Source organism: Ochotona curzoniae, unplaced genomic scaffold (genome assembly GCF_017591425.1).
Source record: "Ochotona curzoniae isolate NIBS_2020 unplaced genomic scaffold, NIBS_Ocur_1.0 scaffold_4506, whole genome shotgun sequence".
NCBI classification, from domain to species: Eukaryota; Metazoa; Chordata; class Mammalia; order Lagomorpha; family Ochotonidae; genus Ochotona; species Ochotona curzoniae.
Genome location: NW_024467119.1, coordinates 4,121,664 through 4,138,480, shown reverse-complemented (window position 1 = coordinate 4,138,480; position 16,817 = coordinate 4,121,664). Strand labels below are relative to the sequence as shown.

The following is a 16,817-nucleotide window of genomic DNA, read 5'->3' as shown; positions in this document are numbered from 1 at the left end:
GAATGCATGGAGCCCTACACTTGCATTCTCTCTCACACAGACACACCTGGGACTGTGACCCATCTCGGGGTCACGAGGGAGGGGCATGGGGAAGAGCTGGCCCTGCTCTGGTGTCTCGGTGTTGCTAAGCTAGCAGTCACACCAGTGTCTGAGCTTTCCTGTGTCTTAGTTAAGAATGCTGAGGAAGCCACAGAAACACTGTCTCCTTCTCAACACCCTTCAGTCCCTCCTCATTGATGGCGGGTCTGCTGAGGCTCGCTACAAGCAACCATCCCAGTAAGGGCTGCCACAGATTGAAATGACATTGTTCCCCAGGCATGTGCACCAGATTCCTCATCTGAAAGATGAGATCCTGCACAGAGACATGGTGGCTGGAGCACACCCTGCACCCCTCGCAGTGGTCTGTGACCACATCCTGAGAGACAGCTGACAGTAGCATGGGTCCACGAGCATCTAAAGGAGGGAATAAGAGGTCAGATTAAAAGAGGACGCAGACAATAGCTTATCTAGGTGTTGACTGACCCTTTGCAGACACTGTGCTTGTCAATCAGTGGGTCCCTCCAGAGACAAGAAGAGAAAGGTCCCAGAAGGACACAAGCGTTACATGAAGTGTGTGCAGTGGGGTGAACCAAAGATGGGACCAGGGCAGCAGGGGCCACTATGAATGCCCAGCGTGAACTGATCTGCTTGTCCAGACGTGGTGACCGGGCCTCCCTCATGTGCATGATATTTTGCACCGGAACCTCAGCACCCAGTAGCTGCTCAGACTTGTAAGGTCCTTGGCAGATTTTCCTTTTCTTCAATTTCTTTCTTTCCTTAGGTGTTTCTAAGAAGCCATGTTTTCAGACGCCAGCAGACTCCCAGCACTTTACACTCACTCCAGCTATCACGTGCCTCAAAGCACCCGAGCAGTGGTGTGAGTGTGAAAACTCACTTTCTATGTACAAAGTCCCAGGTGAAGACAACAGCATGAAGAGTTCAGCAGGGTGTGCGCCCCTGTTCTACTCGTCAGGTCTTTGTTAACAGCCCATTCCAAACTGAACACACGTGATTTCACAGGCTATGAAACCCCAGACCATCAGGGACCTTTGCTGAATCTGGGTCTTTCCACAGAAACTCCTCCACTTTACACAAGGGCATGGTGATGTTTCAGGAATGAAACTGGAGCCTGTGGCTTGGCCTCCCATTGGAAATGTCCGTGGGGGAGGCTCTCATCTGAATGAAGGCAGTGGCAAGAGCAAATAGAGATGGGCAGAGCTCTGATCACCTTCCTCTACCTGACACCCACATTCAAGTCAACTCGAGCTAGATCTTCCAACCAGAGCTTTGTCTAAACCAGGTTAAGATGCTGGGACTCACTTCCTGAGGTCCAGGCTAAGGTCCCCATGAGCATCGAGGGAACACAGACACCGAGCACTCGCTAAGGCTCTTTATTTGGGGTTGGAGAGGAAAGGACATGGCACAGGAGTCATAGCAGTTTCCATAAAGACCACAAAGCAGAAAGGAGCAGCTTTTCCCTGTTGTTCCTCTCAGCGGCGACAGCAGAGTGGGTATCGGGCACCACGGATGATGCAGACCCCAGAGCGGCGTTCCCGAGATACACACAAGCGTCTTCTGCAAGTGCAGACAATTCCTGTGCTGACACCTGCAGACACGTGAGAAGAACAAGGCACTGGGGTCATTAAGGGTCAAAGGGGGTTAGGAGCATTCTGAAGGAGTTACCTGTGCAATAATTGTGTCCATTAGGGTGTCTGAAGTACAGCTGGTACCACAACAATCAGCCAGGTGGAATAAGAACAAGTACTGACCACTCACAAGCTCAATCCCCATGGTGTTTTCTGTCTGCTCTGTGCTCATCACACTCACCTGAGCCCACAGGCCTGGTCCTGCCTGCAGTTATGAACCCTCCTTTTGCACGTAAAGTTCAATGTAACCTTTCAGAGAAATCCACCCATTTGGAAACTAATAACTAGTCCAAGCATCTCTCCACGTCTTAAACACAAGGAAAACTATACTCAAGCCTCAGAATCAGGACATTCTGCTAAAACAAAATGTCTCAAATTCATGTGACATTCCCTTCTCAATTTGCTGGCAAGAGAATTGCTGGCCAAGCAGATGAGATAACATCATCTCAGTTACTCCCCCAAGCTACTCCACAGCCCACGCCCCATTCTTTCTCTAAGTTGATACAGCTCTGCTCTGGGGTAACTCTCACCTAGAGCTTCAAGAATGGAGCTTTCTTCCTCTTTCACGTACACAGCCACGTCCTGGTCCTCTGCCCCTGACTGCTGCTGGTCCACAACCTCATCAGCATTCACCGTGAGGAGCTCAGCCCGGGCTTGGAGGGCCACCAGGAGCATGACAGCCAGGAGAGCGAGGGTCTTCATCGCTGGGAGTCACCTGTAGGATGGGAGAGCAGCAGCCTGAGTGTGGGGAGCAAGGTGTCAGTTCGTATTCATGGGCCTGCTGGGTCTGCAGGCTCAGAGACAAAGGCTGCCATTAGAGAAGGTGTGTCTATGTAGGTAGGCTGGGGCCTGCCATTGTCCTCAAGAGCCCAGGATGCTCCTTCATTCTGGCACATTCACCATCGCACAGCTCTGTGTTTACTGTCTCTTCCAGGCTGAAACTGATCATTTTGGTAGAGACATGGCTGTCGTCTGCTGTTTGCCTTTTAATATTTAAGAAGGGAAGGAGGGAGTGATTTGATTCAATAAGATCATGGAACAACTGCCTCTCATTTCTACAGATGGCTCCTCTGCTCTTGTGGATCTCTGATCCTCAGCCTGTATGTGGACACCCAGTGAGTACAGTCGGTCACTGCAGTGCCTAGGACACTGCTATCACTCTGAGTGAGAATTTTCAGGTTAATATGTGAGAAGCCTTCCGCCAGAGTGACTGTGATGTGACATCAAGCCTATCAATCTATTCAGGAAATGCACCCAAATAACACTATGGAAATAATTGATCTAAGGCCAAAAGACATTTGCCCTGGCTTTACTGAACATTGAGTGACCATTTAGATTATGTACAGCTAGAGTGACCAAATTGTTGACCTCACGTACTTATGTAACTGGCTCCTCATCTCAAGGAAAGCCATAAAAATTAACCTAAAGTACATGGAAGTCTGAAACCTTACAAATATTAAACATCCAAGAGACAAAGCTGTTGACTTTGCTTTGCCAAGGGTATCTTGTATGTGGCAGCAATGGCACTTGGCGATGAAGACTTGATGAATGGATGCTGAAGTGGGAATTTTGTCCAGAGCAAAGGAAGCCATCTACAGTGAGAAGCAAACCAGGAAGCAGGTGGAAATAATCACAAACCATAAAGCTGCTACATGTTAGCATCCAAATAAACAATTCAATAACCAAAAAAAAAAAAAGAGTAGGCAATAAAGAAAAACTGGTCTGACTTTACAAGGAGGAAAGGACCAGACATTTGGCTCAGTGTTTAAGATTTCAGTTAGGGAAGCCAGCAATGCCTGTTGGAGTGCCAGTGTCTGCTATCCAGCACCACCAATTCCAGTCCTGCTACCCAGACCCCAGGGAGCCACAGGTGACAGTTCGTGTTTGATGGCCCACTGCAAACTCATGTAGGAGACAGACTGAGTTTGTAACTCCCGTCCTCACTTAGGTCCGAACTCAGCATTCAGAAGCATTTCAAGAGTTACCAGTGAATTAGGACGCTTCTCACACAGAAAGAAGGGCCTCAGCAAGGGTTTCACATGCCTGGATTCATCCATTGCAGTTCTCTTTAGGCATAGATTGTGGTTAGAGTTTAATGACATAAATCTAAAGTGAGAATTCAAAGCTTTTCAGTACTTACAGATGCTCAGGCAGTGCACGGTGATTGGAGAGGAGCCGGCTGCAGTCCTCTGAGGCAGGTGTCTGGAGCAAAGGCACCACACACATGCAGTGTAGGACTTCTCCTATTTAAGGAGCTCCTGGGGTGAGATGTCCTCATTTCATGAGGACTTCTTATTGAGCAATTCCAACAACCCAGAAGCAAGGACCGTTGGTTAGTTTTCTGTGAAGCTTGGGTAGAACATGGCTCAGTTGGGGACTTTGTATCTGCCTTGGTCAGCCTTAGCCACGTGCAGCTGACAAACACTGTTGTGTCTCCATTATTTCTAGTGAGATTGACCCTGTGATGTTTAGACCCCTTCCCAGGATGAATCTCTTAGAGCCGGGAATATTAATTGCCTGAGCTACACTATACAGCATATTCCTTGTAAAGGAAACTAGGGTGAGGACACCAGTCAACATTCCTAGCATTTGCAATCCAGTTCCCCATCACTTCCCAGGACTTGGACTCTGCTCATGAAAGTGAAGGAAATCCTCTGTAGGTGGTCCTGTTGGAGAACACCTGGATAGATTATGCACTACCTCACACATGTAGTTCCTCCTTCTTGATCTTCTGTCCCTGAGATATTGATGTGCAAACAGCATGGAACATCCTCAAGTGAAGAAATGTCAACTTGTTTGGACAATGGATGAAGCAGGGCTAAAAGGGTTTTTAGCACCACATGTGCCAAGGATCATAACCATGTCTCCTGGAGATTATCAACAGGGCTGTCAGGATGAGGGATCTATGGTCTGGTCACCAAACCAACTGCAGCCAGAATGACTAAACACGTGCCTGACTTCATGAGGTCTCCCTAGGTCATCTGGCAGAGAAGTCCCAGTGCTACCAGTGCACTTTTCAAACTGCCACAATTCACCATCTTTCTCTTTCTGATGGTGAGGTGAGTGGCATAGGTTTAAGGACAACGGGAATTAATAGGTTACTAAGAAGGCAATAAAATCAAATGTGTTAATTCTCCTGTCCATGTGTTCATGAGGATGTTCAGACCATCTTAAGCACAGAGCCTCAGGATGGCTGTGGTGGTCTACTGGAAGTTGTGAGATATCAGTCTGTGATGGACTGGGAGCAACTGAATGAGAGCCAAGTGCCCTGCACAGCCGGAGGTGGCATGTGGTTGTGTCTCTGCGTGTCACAGTGGTGGTTGTGCCAAACCTCTTGGGTAGCAATGAGTTCCTGTAATGTGGAAGACTTGGTAGCTTCAGCATTTGAGCACGTGGTCACATTTAATGAGATCTACATCATTTGTGAGGTTGACCAGGTGCCTTGGACCTTTTAGCTCCTTCTCCTATATCTTCTCACCACTTCTGTCCCTGGGTTTTGCAGGTCATTGCCCATCCTGGACTCAGCAGTAACACACCAGTGATATGTGTCCTGCCTTCCTCATGCACACTGAGTAGGTGGAGATATCCCTGATCTCATCTGCCCACTTCCATTTAGCCGATAAATGCCTCTTCACACTCCTGCACTGAAGGCAGCTTTATCCTTCCCCTGTAACACTGCTTCCTCATGTTTGATGGAGCTAGCATTAACACTGGATGACTTTTGCCCTTAGACAATTCTTTTGCCTCCATGTTGTACAACACTTGTTTTAATCTATGGAGTTTTGTTTTTCATTTGTTTTTTAAATTTTTTTATCAACATGGAAGAGTTATGTATTTTGTTTTTGTGTAGTGCAATACTTTAATTTTTTTAAGATTTTTATACAAAGGTGGATTTCCAGAGAGAAGGAAAGATAGAGAAAGAACTTCCATATACTGGTTCACTTCCTAAATGGCCCCACTTGTTGGAGCTGAGCTCATCCAAACCCACAAACCAGGAAACAGGAGCATGCTCCAGATCTCGTACAGAGGTACAGGGTCCCAAGGTCATGGGCCATCCTCTACTGCTTTCCATTTCATAAGCAGGAAGTTAGATTGGAAATGCAGGTCCAGGACAGAAACTAGAGACAACAAGGGATGCTGATGCGTGCAAGGAGGATTAGCCCATCAAGCCATGGTGCCAGCCCCAGGCTAGTGCGATTTTTGACAGATAATTAGGGTAGAAAACAAGCAATAGCTCATCACATCTTTAATCACAGACTGCAGGTTCCCTCCTGTTTTGTGGAACACCATAAGCAATTACCCTGCTCCGACCACATTTAGTGTCCACTGTCTAAGAGGACTCAGGGTCCTGAGAGTTAGGTAAAGGCACCAAGGAGAGGTGACCATCCCAGACCCGAGGTCAGAGCCTGACTCAAGGCCTTCACCACTAGAACTCGTAGCTCTGGCCTGATGCACTCTCTCACCTGGGACTCTGCGTCCACAGACCCGCCCAAGAAGCTGTCTACACTATTCTTGTACTTCCGTGAATAAAAGCCCTGGGTTTGGTTCTGTGTTGGCAATGATGATGAGGATCCATGTATATTTTTCCTATTCCTTACCTTTGGAATATGTATTATTGTGTTCAAAATATAAGCAAAAGTTTGCTCCATTTACTGAGATCAGGAAGTGAAAGCTTCTTAATTCAGAAGATAGGTGCAGTTACTCTGCAGGTCTAGACCCTAGGGTAGAGATGTGTTGCCATGGAGTAGAAAGCGAATTTATTGCAGTGTTTTGAGCATTGCCATCGAGAGGATCCCACCGGAAAGACTCCAAGAGGGAACAATGACTTTATCAGCCTGTAACACAAATGAGCTCAATGGTACTAGGAAATAAATTGACCTAAGTCTACAGGAATATTTACTTTTCCACTTGTGCATATTTATCTACATATGAAGTGTGCAGTCTGATTAGGCTTATCTTGTACCATGTACACAATAAGCTCCAACTTTGAAGGCATAAAATGACAGGGAAGAAAACCAAAATGAGCCTGCTGTGAGCTCTGTCATCCCAGGAGAATCTGAGCATCCTCACTGCTGTGACCCTGAGATGCAGAGGCAGTGGTAAAGCAGTACAGAGACAAAATTGAGATTTCCCAGCAATTAGACCAGCCAGTCTAACTTCACAGCAAACAAACTCACAGTTTGTATGCTGCCTATATATCCACCTTCCACTGAAAGTTAAAAGCATTGAAAAAAAAACTGTTAATTTAGGACTAATCAAAAAGAAAAAAGAAGATAGCATGAACTTCCCATAAGAAAGCATATGCTCAATTTAATAAACTGCAACTTCAAAGTATATGTGATATGTATACTTATGCTCCAAAAGAATGGGAGGGACCTGATGCAATGACGAAATTCTCACATTACCAACACCTGGTTCACATATGGGTACCAGTTTGTGTCCCAGCTGCTCCACTTCCCTTCAGCTACCCTCTTAGAGCCTGGAAAGCCATGGAGGATGGCCCAAAGCCTTCACACCCTGCACACATGTGGGAAAACCCGAAAGAGGCTCCTGGCTCCTGGCTTCAGATTGGCTCAACTCTGGCCATTGTAGCCATTTGGGGAGTGAACTAGCAGATGAAAGATCTTTCTCTCTGTCTCTCCTTCTCTCTGTGAATCTGACTGACATCCTTTCCAATAAAAAATAAACAACTATTTAAAAAGAAGAAGAAAAGAAAGGAGGAGTAAGGGGAGCCATCATTTAAAGAATGAAGCCATGATGGGAGTAGTGGAAAACATGAAAATATTGAGAGAAATATTATAAAAGCTGAATGACAAGTTCGCTGTAGGAAATCAGCAGTAGATGGGAACTAGAAGAGAAAAGAATGAGCAAACCATAGAACCAGGATTGGCATTATGCAATTTAACGAATGAGAAATAAAGCCCCTAGAAAAGCAGGGTGCCGCCAAGCAGGTTAGCTGGAGCCAATGGGTCCAGGGGGCAGGAAAGCACAGGCCAGACGTAGAGGGACACGCAGAGAGCTTGGTGCAAAGACAGGCCACTGGTGGATAAAGATTTAGTACATATAACATAGAATGATACACAGCTACAAGGAACAAAATGAACTCAGCTGAAGGACATCAATTTCAGTGAAACAGGCCAAACCCAGAAGGAAAAAAATGTCCTATATTCTTCTTTGTATGTGGGAACTAACTATAAAAATAAAATAAAAAGAAAATTGTGCAATCAGTAGTGCTACAAATACAGTTTTATGAAACTGTAGCACATACCTTTGTCAAATCAATGGTTAAGAATGTAACATGCTACATTATAATGAGCTGTGATTAACTTAAAATTTACTGTATGTGAGTGAAATGGCCATTTTCCACTTAAATCTTGCTTATTGCTGTTATCTGTATTTCCACAAAATTGTGATCTTCTCACTTTTAACCAGTCAAACTTCTTATTGGGAGATCTATAAAACCTTTTTACTGTAAAAATAGACTCAAAATACATTTTCTCAAAAAAATAAAACAAAAGGTAGGAGGAAGGCCTCAAGAAAGGGACTGGGCAGGGGCAGGCGGAGCAAAGGAAATATCATAATGTCTTTAAAGTTGTATCTACATATTACAACAAACCTGTTAAAAACTAAGTTAAAACTAAAATAAATAATAAATACAAATCCCTTCCGTTCTGGTTCTGCCTGTTGTAGAGTTTGAACATTAAAACGGCCAAAGTCTGCTTTGTAACAGACACATTTCTAAAAGCAGGAAAGATCTCTTTAGCACAGTTGTCATGGGGATCAAGATGTTACCACAGGAGGGGAGTTGAACTGAAATCCCTGGAGAATTTCTGAGCTTTGGACCCTTTGTTGGGAAAGTCCTCAGGGGTTAGTGGGAAGGTTGCAAAGGTGATTACACCATCAGTGTTCCCTAATTTGCACCTAACTGAAGTGAGACTCCGAACTCCCCACACAGACAGGGCTGCTGTGTCTGTGGGCAATTACTCCTTCAAGGGTGGCTCCTTGTGACTTTCTTCATCTGCCTGGTTTAGCACATGAGTGACTGATTTAAGGTAGAAGCTGTCTGGTGGGTGTTCAGAAGCTAGACACTGTGCATCCCACTGATGACATTGTGTTGTATGTGAGGTTCAGCAGGTTCTCTGGTCAGTGTAGCCTCTTACACAGTAGACAAATGATAATAATGTCTGGCTGGATAAATGAAGTTTCAGGATACATTTTCCCTTGTTTATAGAGATGAAGACATTCCTTGACTTTAAAACAAGTGGAGAGTTAGGAGGGTTGGATGTGCATTATGGTTTAATCCCTGACTGCCTGTACTGGCAGGGCTATGCATGTTCTCTTATGTTCAAAGAACCAAAGGAACTCATCTTGGAAACTATGATGGCAATTGCTCACCCAATAGATAATGTGAAACAGATATTTCTAAGTTAGGGGAGACAAGACATTATCAATACAAAAAAATACAACTAAAGGAAAGAACTTGCTCTGGAGGATCAGTAGCGGATGGGAATTTGGCAGAGGCAAGAATGGGCAAACTGGAGGATGCGGAGATGGATAGGTAACCCAAAGGACAAGGTAAGAAGAATAAAACTCCGGTTACAAGTGGAGCGCCACAAAGCACTCTTGCTGGGTGTAACGGGATCCAGAAGACAAGAGAGCAATGAACACACACACACACACAGAGCACCTGATGCAGCCAGGGCAGGGTGCCCACAAAAGGACATTCAGAGCAGATCAGATGCTTCTGGGGGAGGCAGGGACACGTGTGAGAGCCTCCTTGTGTGCTGAGTAACCAGGAGGAAGGAGAGCTCGGGAGAGACCTGGAAGAACAAGGCTGTAGTTAGGGACCAGGAGCTCTGCACAGGGTGTTCAGAGGAGAGCTGCAGGAGATGGCAGGACTCAGTGTGAGGCTTTGCCAGGAGCTGTGACAACAAGAAAGGAAAACGATTGTCCCCAAGGAGGCCAAAGTGCTGAGAAAGGAAAGTGATTGAACAGGCATCCATGTGAAAGTCATATCCTTTTTCTTCCACCTGCAAGCTCTCTTAATTCTTTTAAAATGGAGTTCTATGTTTTTATGTCAATTGAGAAAATGACCCTGGAATCCCTGGGAGACAAAAACAACTGTTTTCAAAAGTCTCTTCCATTCTGGTTCTGGTGGACAGCAGAGGCTGAGCCCTAAAAATAGCCAAGTCTCACATCTATGACACTATGGCACTAGATGGATTGTAAAAACAGCAGGGATGACTTCCTCAGGACTGTTACCCTGAGGGTTGACATATTGCAACAGGGAAAGGAGTTGAACCAAACTCTTTTGAAATACATGCCAGGAGAGTTTCCAGTCCCTGAGCCAGTTGGTGGACACGTTCTTCAGATTAGTGGGAAGGTTGACAGAGGTAATTACACCATCAGTGTTCCTTAATTTGCACTAAGTGGAGTGAGACTGTAACTGCCAAAGAGACAGACAGGGATGCTATGGCCTTGGACGGTTACTTCATACATGGTTCCCTGTGGCTTATTCTCATCTCTCTGTCTTAGCACAGGAGCAGCCGACTTACGGTAGAACATGTCTAGTGGGGTTGAGTAGGCACGCAGTATATGTGTGCATCCCACTGATGACATTTGTGTCACATGAGGCTGAGCAGACACCCTGGTTGATGAAGTTTCCCTCACATCTAAGTTATGGTGGGAGGATGTGAGAGACACTCCTGCTACTGAGGCACCTGCTCAGCCACAAAGCCAGCTCCAGTACTGTATTTCTATGCTGCGTGAACACCTGCTTATATCAGGTAAATATCTAGGTCCCAGAATATGATGACCACAAAAATGTGAGGGTTACATTCTCGTGAAGGTGGACAATTGTCACAACTAATATATAAGCAATATGTGCAGATTGTGAAATGGATTGATTTTATATAAAAAGTAAACAATGAAGGAGGTTAGAGCACCTTTGTGAGGGTGTTGCAATTCTTCAAAGGAAAGTTCTTTCGAGTTCTCTAGGAAAGGGAGGTTTTAGCAGAGACCTGGTCCTATGGGGGCTAATGGGGCTCTGGGCTCAGCACAGGTCTGCCATGGGGAAGTTGTTCGGACTCCGTGGATGGTTTAAGAACACGACAGATGGGAAGTTGAACCTACAACTTCAAGTCCTTGCCAGCCACAGGAACCCAAGTAGCTCCTGGAACTTCATAAGCTCAGTGCCCCTCTATGCCTTACTGTGTACCCACCAGAGGCCCTGGCACGATGACTTTCAGATGTTCATTTCTCTGAGGTCCCATCATGTGTGGTTGGTGCCGTGGTCATGCCAGTGACTATGCCCATCAGATTGTTTTAGTCAAGAATGGTGAGTGATGCACCAACACTCTGTGTTTTTCTGTGCCCATCAGCCTCTCCCCTCCCAGAGCAGTTGGCACAGCCTGTGGAGGACCACCGTGGTAATAGTAGCCATGAAAGAACTTGCATGTTCCTTTTGCAGACATGTTACAAGTCACAAACAGGGCCTTTTTTCTTTAACATAAGATAGATGTGTGGAGTATGGGATTTGCACTGGACTCCTCACCAGAGCTCTGTGGTTACGTTTCACTGATGTACGGGAGGGCGTCCAAGAGTCCAGGGTGAGCAGGGAAGTGAAGGAAAGGCCAGGCTAGGAGCTGACCACAGCCCAATCAACAGGAGTCGGTCTAATGCTCATCGACACGTTGTTCGTGTGTGTGACATTTTGAGGGATTTGAAAGAAAACAATGTTAACATGAGAAGTTCATGAATAAAATGAGCTTGAGACACACATTGACAAGAAAGCTCCTTATAATTGCTTGTTTCTGATATGTAATGCAATGTAATTGATAAGTGGAATTACTAAAATTTTGAAGGTTTTTTTAAATATAAAAACTGTTTGTTGAAGTGGAAATATTTTAGAAAGAGGGACAAACAAAGTGAGAGAGAAGAAGAGAACTTTCATCCTCTAGTTCACTCATCAGGTGACCACAATGGTGAGGGCTGGACCATGCTGCAGTCAGGATCCGGGAGCTTCCGCTGAGTGAAGCTGTGTGTGTGTGAAAGGGTCCAAGTACCCAGTCTTTATCTGCTGCAGTCCCAGCGAGTGATTAAAAGTGGAGAAGCTGGGATGCCAACTGGTGATCCTATGGGATATCGGCTTCAGTGGAGACCCTGAACACACTAAGCCAAAACACTGGCCCTGTGAAACCCTTCCTAACAGAATAAAAGACCATATTGGTTTGCAATTTCAGAGAGTGATCATCTGACAATTGCCACAGAATGGATAGAACTGTGAAGCCTGATCCAAAATACAACCAATGCATGTTCTTCTCATGTGTAAGAGCTAAAAGATGCATGCATATTTGATACGAACATAAAGCAGTCATTAACAGAAGCTGAGAAGGATGGGAGCTGGGTTGAAATTGGTCAATGGGAACTACACAGCAGGCCATTGAAGGTAAGGGTGCGATGTGCCACACAGCCCTGTGTCCAGTTTAGGAGAAGTGACTCCAGGAATACCCCTGCTGCTAGTCAGGACAACGCGTCTACAGGAAGGACGCTAACAGTGTGCTCTGAGAAAGGTGTCAGTGTGAGCTGTCACTGTCACACAAGGCACCTGCCTGGCCCCCATCCCTAGGTGCACACTGCGCTGTGACCAAGCTTTCCTCACCTGGTCAGATTGTGCATTCCGGTCAGGCCCAGGGCCCACTACACCATGACTGCTAGAGCCACGGTGAGTATAAGCTTACAGGAAAATATCCTCACTTCTTCTAAAGTTCTCTTTAATTTCTCACCCTCTGCACAGGCTCACATACCCATTATATGACTATCTTCCCCAGGAAATGAACTCTTACTTAATGGTGCCAAGTATCTTTAGGAATGTTGCAACTCAGGTATTCTGTGTGAATTCAGCCACACACATGTGAAAAATGGCCATCAGTGATTGTCTTTGCTATAAAGAACTGTTTAATATGAATATCAACTTGTTTATAATAAACTACTCAGTATCTCATGAATGTAAAAAAAAAAATCTCATGAAATGCATTGAATTCTGCACTGAAAGTGTAAACCACATTACATGGATATGTTTCTGTGTCATCTTAAAACTGAAAAGTGCTATGTCGGAGCAGAGCAAGTTTGCTTATCCAATGTGTTGCATTGAGCTCCTCAATGGAGGAATTCCAGTGCACTTGTTTTAACATTTGTAAGTAACAAGTGGTCGTGGGCAGTCTCAATAGCTTTGTATTGCCCGTATGTTGAACTACCTGGAGTTGATGCAGTTTGATCTGCACCTGCACCTGTGGCACTGCCCTGGTCACTGTGGCTTTGTAGTTTCTTGAGGGAGTAAGTCAACATCACTTTGGTTGCTTTGAAATCACAACCTCACTAACTGTTGTGTTGGTTTTCTTCCAAGACCAAGGCTAGGCCACAGTCCACACAAAGTCAGGGATAAGCTTCAGTTGTAATGTTTCTGGGCAGTATCTGGCCCCAAGAGGCCCTTGGTTCCCCTTGCAGCTACCAAACACTCCACTCTGACTGTGATGTGCCCAGTCACATCATGTCCTACATGTGTTTGTATAAGCCTACCTCCTTTGGTAGTAAGCACACATACCGTTGGTCCATGTTGCTGGGTTTCATCTTTATCATTATAGTTATGTGCCCCATGTGTTTGTGGGGACAATACCAATTCTAGATACAACTAACTCCAAAAATATCTCCCAGAAAAATGACCCCAATCCCATTATGCTGGGGCCTCCATTACACCTTCTGATGCTCACACACTAGGCATGCCCAAATGATTACCTATGGCTTTGACACACAAGGACTGCAGCTGTCTTAGCTTTGCACCTTCTAAGAAAAGCAGATTTTGTACTTGTATCCTCATGGAGGCAAATTCACCCATAGGATATTCCCCTGTATAACGGTGTAGCCAAGTAGCAGCCACGACCTGAGTCTCAGACTTCAGGGGAAGTGCCTAACAGGCTAACTGAGAGTTTAAGTGAAAATGCATTCAATGATAATACAGTTTAGCATGAAATTTGCTGGGCTCCCAATGCTGGGCATGACCCCCACATGTCCCAGGCCTGCCGTCCACCGTGTGACAGCTCACCTGTCATCTGTTCGAGTGATGGAAGGCTATTTAAACCCGACTCCTTTTGCTCCTTTCCTCTGCCATTTATGTTGTTCATTACACATAACCTCTGTGATCACCTAGCTTGCAGGACTGATGCCCTTTGACCTCCGTGAGGCTTCAGGTGCCAGGCTAATTGCGTAGAAGATGATCTGTTGCATGTTTTCCCTGATAGACAGATTACAATAGATAACATTTGGCTGAGCAGATAAAGCCTTTTAGATAAATCTCTTATCTCACAGAGATAAGGTCATTGCTTGGGACAGGGAGCTGTATCTGCACTGCCTAACAGTCAATGGCCTGCATCACATGGCCTTACACATGCGCTCACATTCCAGGGAGTAAAGGAAAGGAGCACAAATGCAGGTGGCATTGAAAGCACCTGAAACAGGAAGCACCAAGTAATATATCGAAATTAGGATGAAATGAAATGTGTAATGAGTGATTTGAGAAAAGAGCTGAATGGAAGAACTTTCTGTATGAGATTCAGTAGTGGATAGGAACCAGCAAAGGAAAGAATGAACAAAGTGGAGGATGCAGGAGAGAGAGTTATACAACCTAAAGGATGAGGGACAATGTGAGACAAAGTGAATCAAACTGGGCACGAGGAGCAGAGGCCGGAGAGGGACACCGTCTCCAAGCAGGGCACAGTACTGCATTTCAGGGTGAGCCTGTTGCCTAAGCTTTTAATGAGTCTTTGGGTTTTGATCCTAATAATAAAAAATAACTCAAAGTCTAGAAAGAGAAACATGGCTTTTTATTCTCTTCCATTCTGCATCTGATTGCAAGCAGTTTGAAAATCAAACACAAAACCAGAGGTAAAACAGTAATGCCTTGTATTATAGAGGCATGTTTACACTTTTTGAAAAGTATAAATCGATCTTGTACGAGTCTGTTGCCACAGGAATCAAGACTGGAGGATGGGGAAGAATTAAACCAAACTGCCTTGAAGCGAAAGTCAGGACAGTCTCTAGGCTCTGGCCCGCTGGTGGGAAGGGTCCCTGAGGAGAGCAGTGGTGAGGTGCAGAAAGGCGGTTACAACATCTGGGTCAGTTACTGCACACTGCCTCAAGTGGACTCCCAGCTGATGCCAGCGACAGTGATCCAGGACCCTGAAGAATTACATTTGAAAGAGACAACTGCCTGTGACTTGTTCTTCACTTCCGTATCCCTGAATCTGAACCATCAGTTATGCTAGAATAGATCCAGTGTGTGTCCTCCCACTAGTGAGTCGTGTGTCATATGTGAGATTGGGCAGGTGTGCTGGTTGCTGGAAACCTCAAACAATTCCGCCCGCTCTGTCTTGGGGTTTGCATCTGCCATTGCCCAGGGAGTCTGACTTCTCAGAAGGGAAGAGGAAGGTGCACTCAGAAAGGACACCACTCTCGCAGGTAGTGTCTGTGTTGGACAAGAGTAGCAGGGGGAGCTGTGGCTGCCAGCGCTGACTCTGTGGATCTCAAAGGGCAGTGCTGCTGCCTTTCTTTCCTCGGCCTGGTGTTCTGGTTTTGCTTGCGGGAGTGATGTTTTCAATATCAGAACCTTTACACCCTGCACAAAGGAGACCCCACATTGCTGAGAGCTGCTTTGTTTCCTGTCTCATTGTGTGAGAACCTCTTCCGGTGCTATCTTATGGGCAGTACTAGATTCTCATAAGTTTTAAGGGAACCTGAGGGTGCATGACACAAAGTGAAGCCAAGAAATTATGCATGAGCATTTAGAATGTGAAGACCAACTTTGAAATGATACAGCCCAACTTTTGGAGATACAGGAATATAATGGCAACAGGAACAGTATCACCACGTACTGCTCCTGAGCTCCAGCCCTACTCATTGTGTCTTTGTTGACTATTGACTTCAGTCTGAATCCAGGTTATTCCGGTGGAACTGAGACAACATCCAGGATTAAAAGGCAGCTGTGTGGTGTGGGGTTGCACAGTACAATCCAACACCTTGGGAAAAAGAGTGCTTGCTTTCTTAAGAAATAGCATGTCAATATCAAATGAAGTGGAAACTGACAATAAGAGATTTGACACAACCACCACTGTTACAAGCTTTACAACACCTCATAGCTCCTTAGTTTGTTGGCTGGACACATTGTCATTCAATTGCTCCCAATCCTTCATAGACTAATACTTGCTGCATTCTAAAATAGATGCTATAGTGGTCCTGAGACCAAGTCCTTTGTGCCTGAAGATGATATGACCATGTCCCTGGTCACACTGATGGCTGGGGAGAATGCTTAGTTTCATTGTCTGGGTGATGACTTCATTCATTATTATTTTTACTGAAATCTGTGATAGACACCACACAACAAGAAGGAGGAAGATGTTGATGTGTGGCACAGGGTGAATACTGACTACACTGCTGCCATTGGCGCTTCCATTCAAAATGACCCTTGAGAAGCCCATCAGGTAATTCAGTGTAAACCAGGGACAAGCCATCATCCCAGTCATATTTGATAAAGTCAGCTTGGCTGGTAATGGTTTGAGTACCAGGTCCTGAGACCTCACTGTAGCAGTCACCCTGAAGGAATTCGAGGTGACAAACTCCTATGCAGTCACCTCATGGGTCCTGAGGCCCAGTGGTGCTAGAATACCACTAATCCATGGCCCATATATTAATCAAGCAAGGAGAAATTTTTCTCATCTAAAAAACTGCATGCCGTGTGCATATCAGGAATCCAAGGGCAGCCCAGCAGAACTCATGCTGTGTAGATAACACAAGCAAACATATCATACAATCTACTAGGTTTTCTCCAACGTCCCTCCTTTGCACAATGGATTTCATTAACATTCAAGCATAGATTCCGAATATTAAGCAGATGATGGAGAATTGGATTGCAGATGCTCTGAGTATTCATTGGTATTTTCACCCTACTCTCTTCCACAGAGAATTTATTAAGTGTGATCTAGCATTTGGAGCAGGCTTTAACCTTCCTTTTTACAAGAGACTCACCCTGAGGAACAGCCTAGGCATCATAGGGTCAGTCTTACTTAGAGTAAAGGAGAAATA

The 16,817-nt window shown here is 45.3% G+C and overlaps 1 protein-coding gene across 1 annotated transcript; it reads right to left on the bottom strand.

Annotated features, from left to right (window-relative positions):
* Positions 1-1,416: 1,416 nt before the first annotated feature.
* LOC121147211 (corticostatin-3-like) lies at positions 1,417-3,909 on the bottom strand. The gene is made up of 3 exons (XM_040967004.1): positions 3,826-3,909; positions 2,216-2,400; positions 1,417-1,645 (listed from the first exon to the last, which is right to left on the bottom strand). Exons 2-3 carry the CDS (start codon positions 2,385-2,387, stop codon positions 1,530-1,532), a joined length of 288 nt encoding a protein of 95 aa, XP_040822938.1. The 5' UTR covers positions 2,388-2,400; positions 3,826-3,909; the 3' UTR covers positions 1,417-1,529.
* Positions 3,910-16,817: the final 12,908 nt, after the last annotated feature.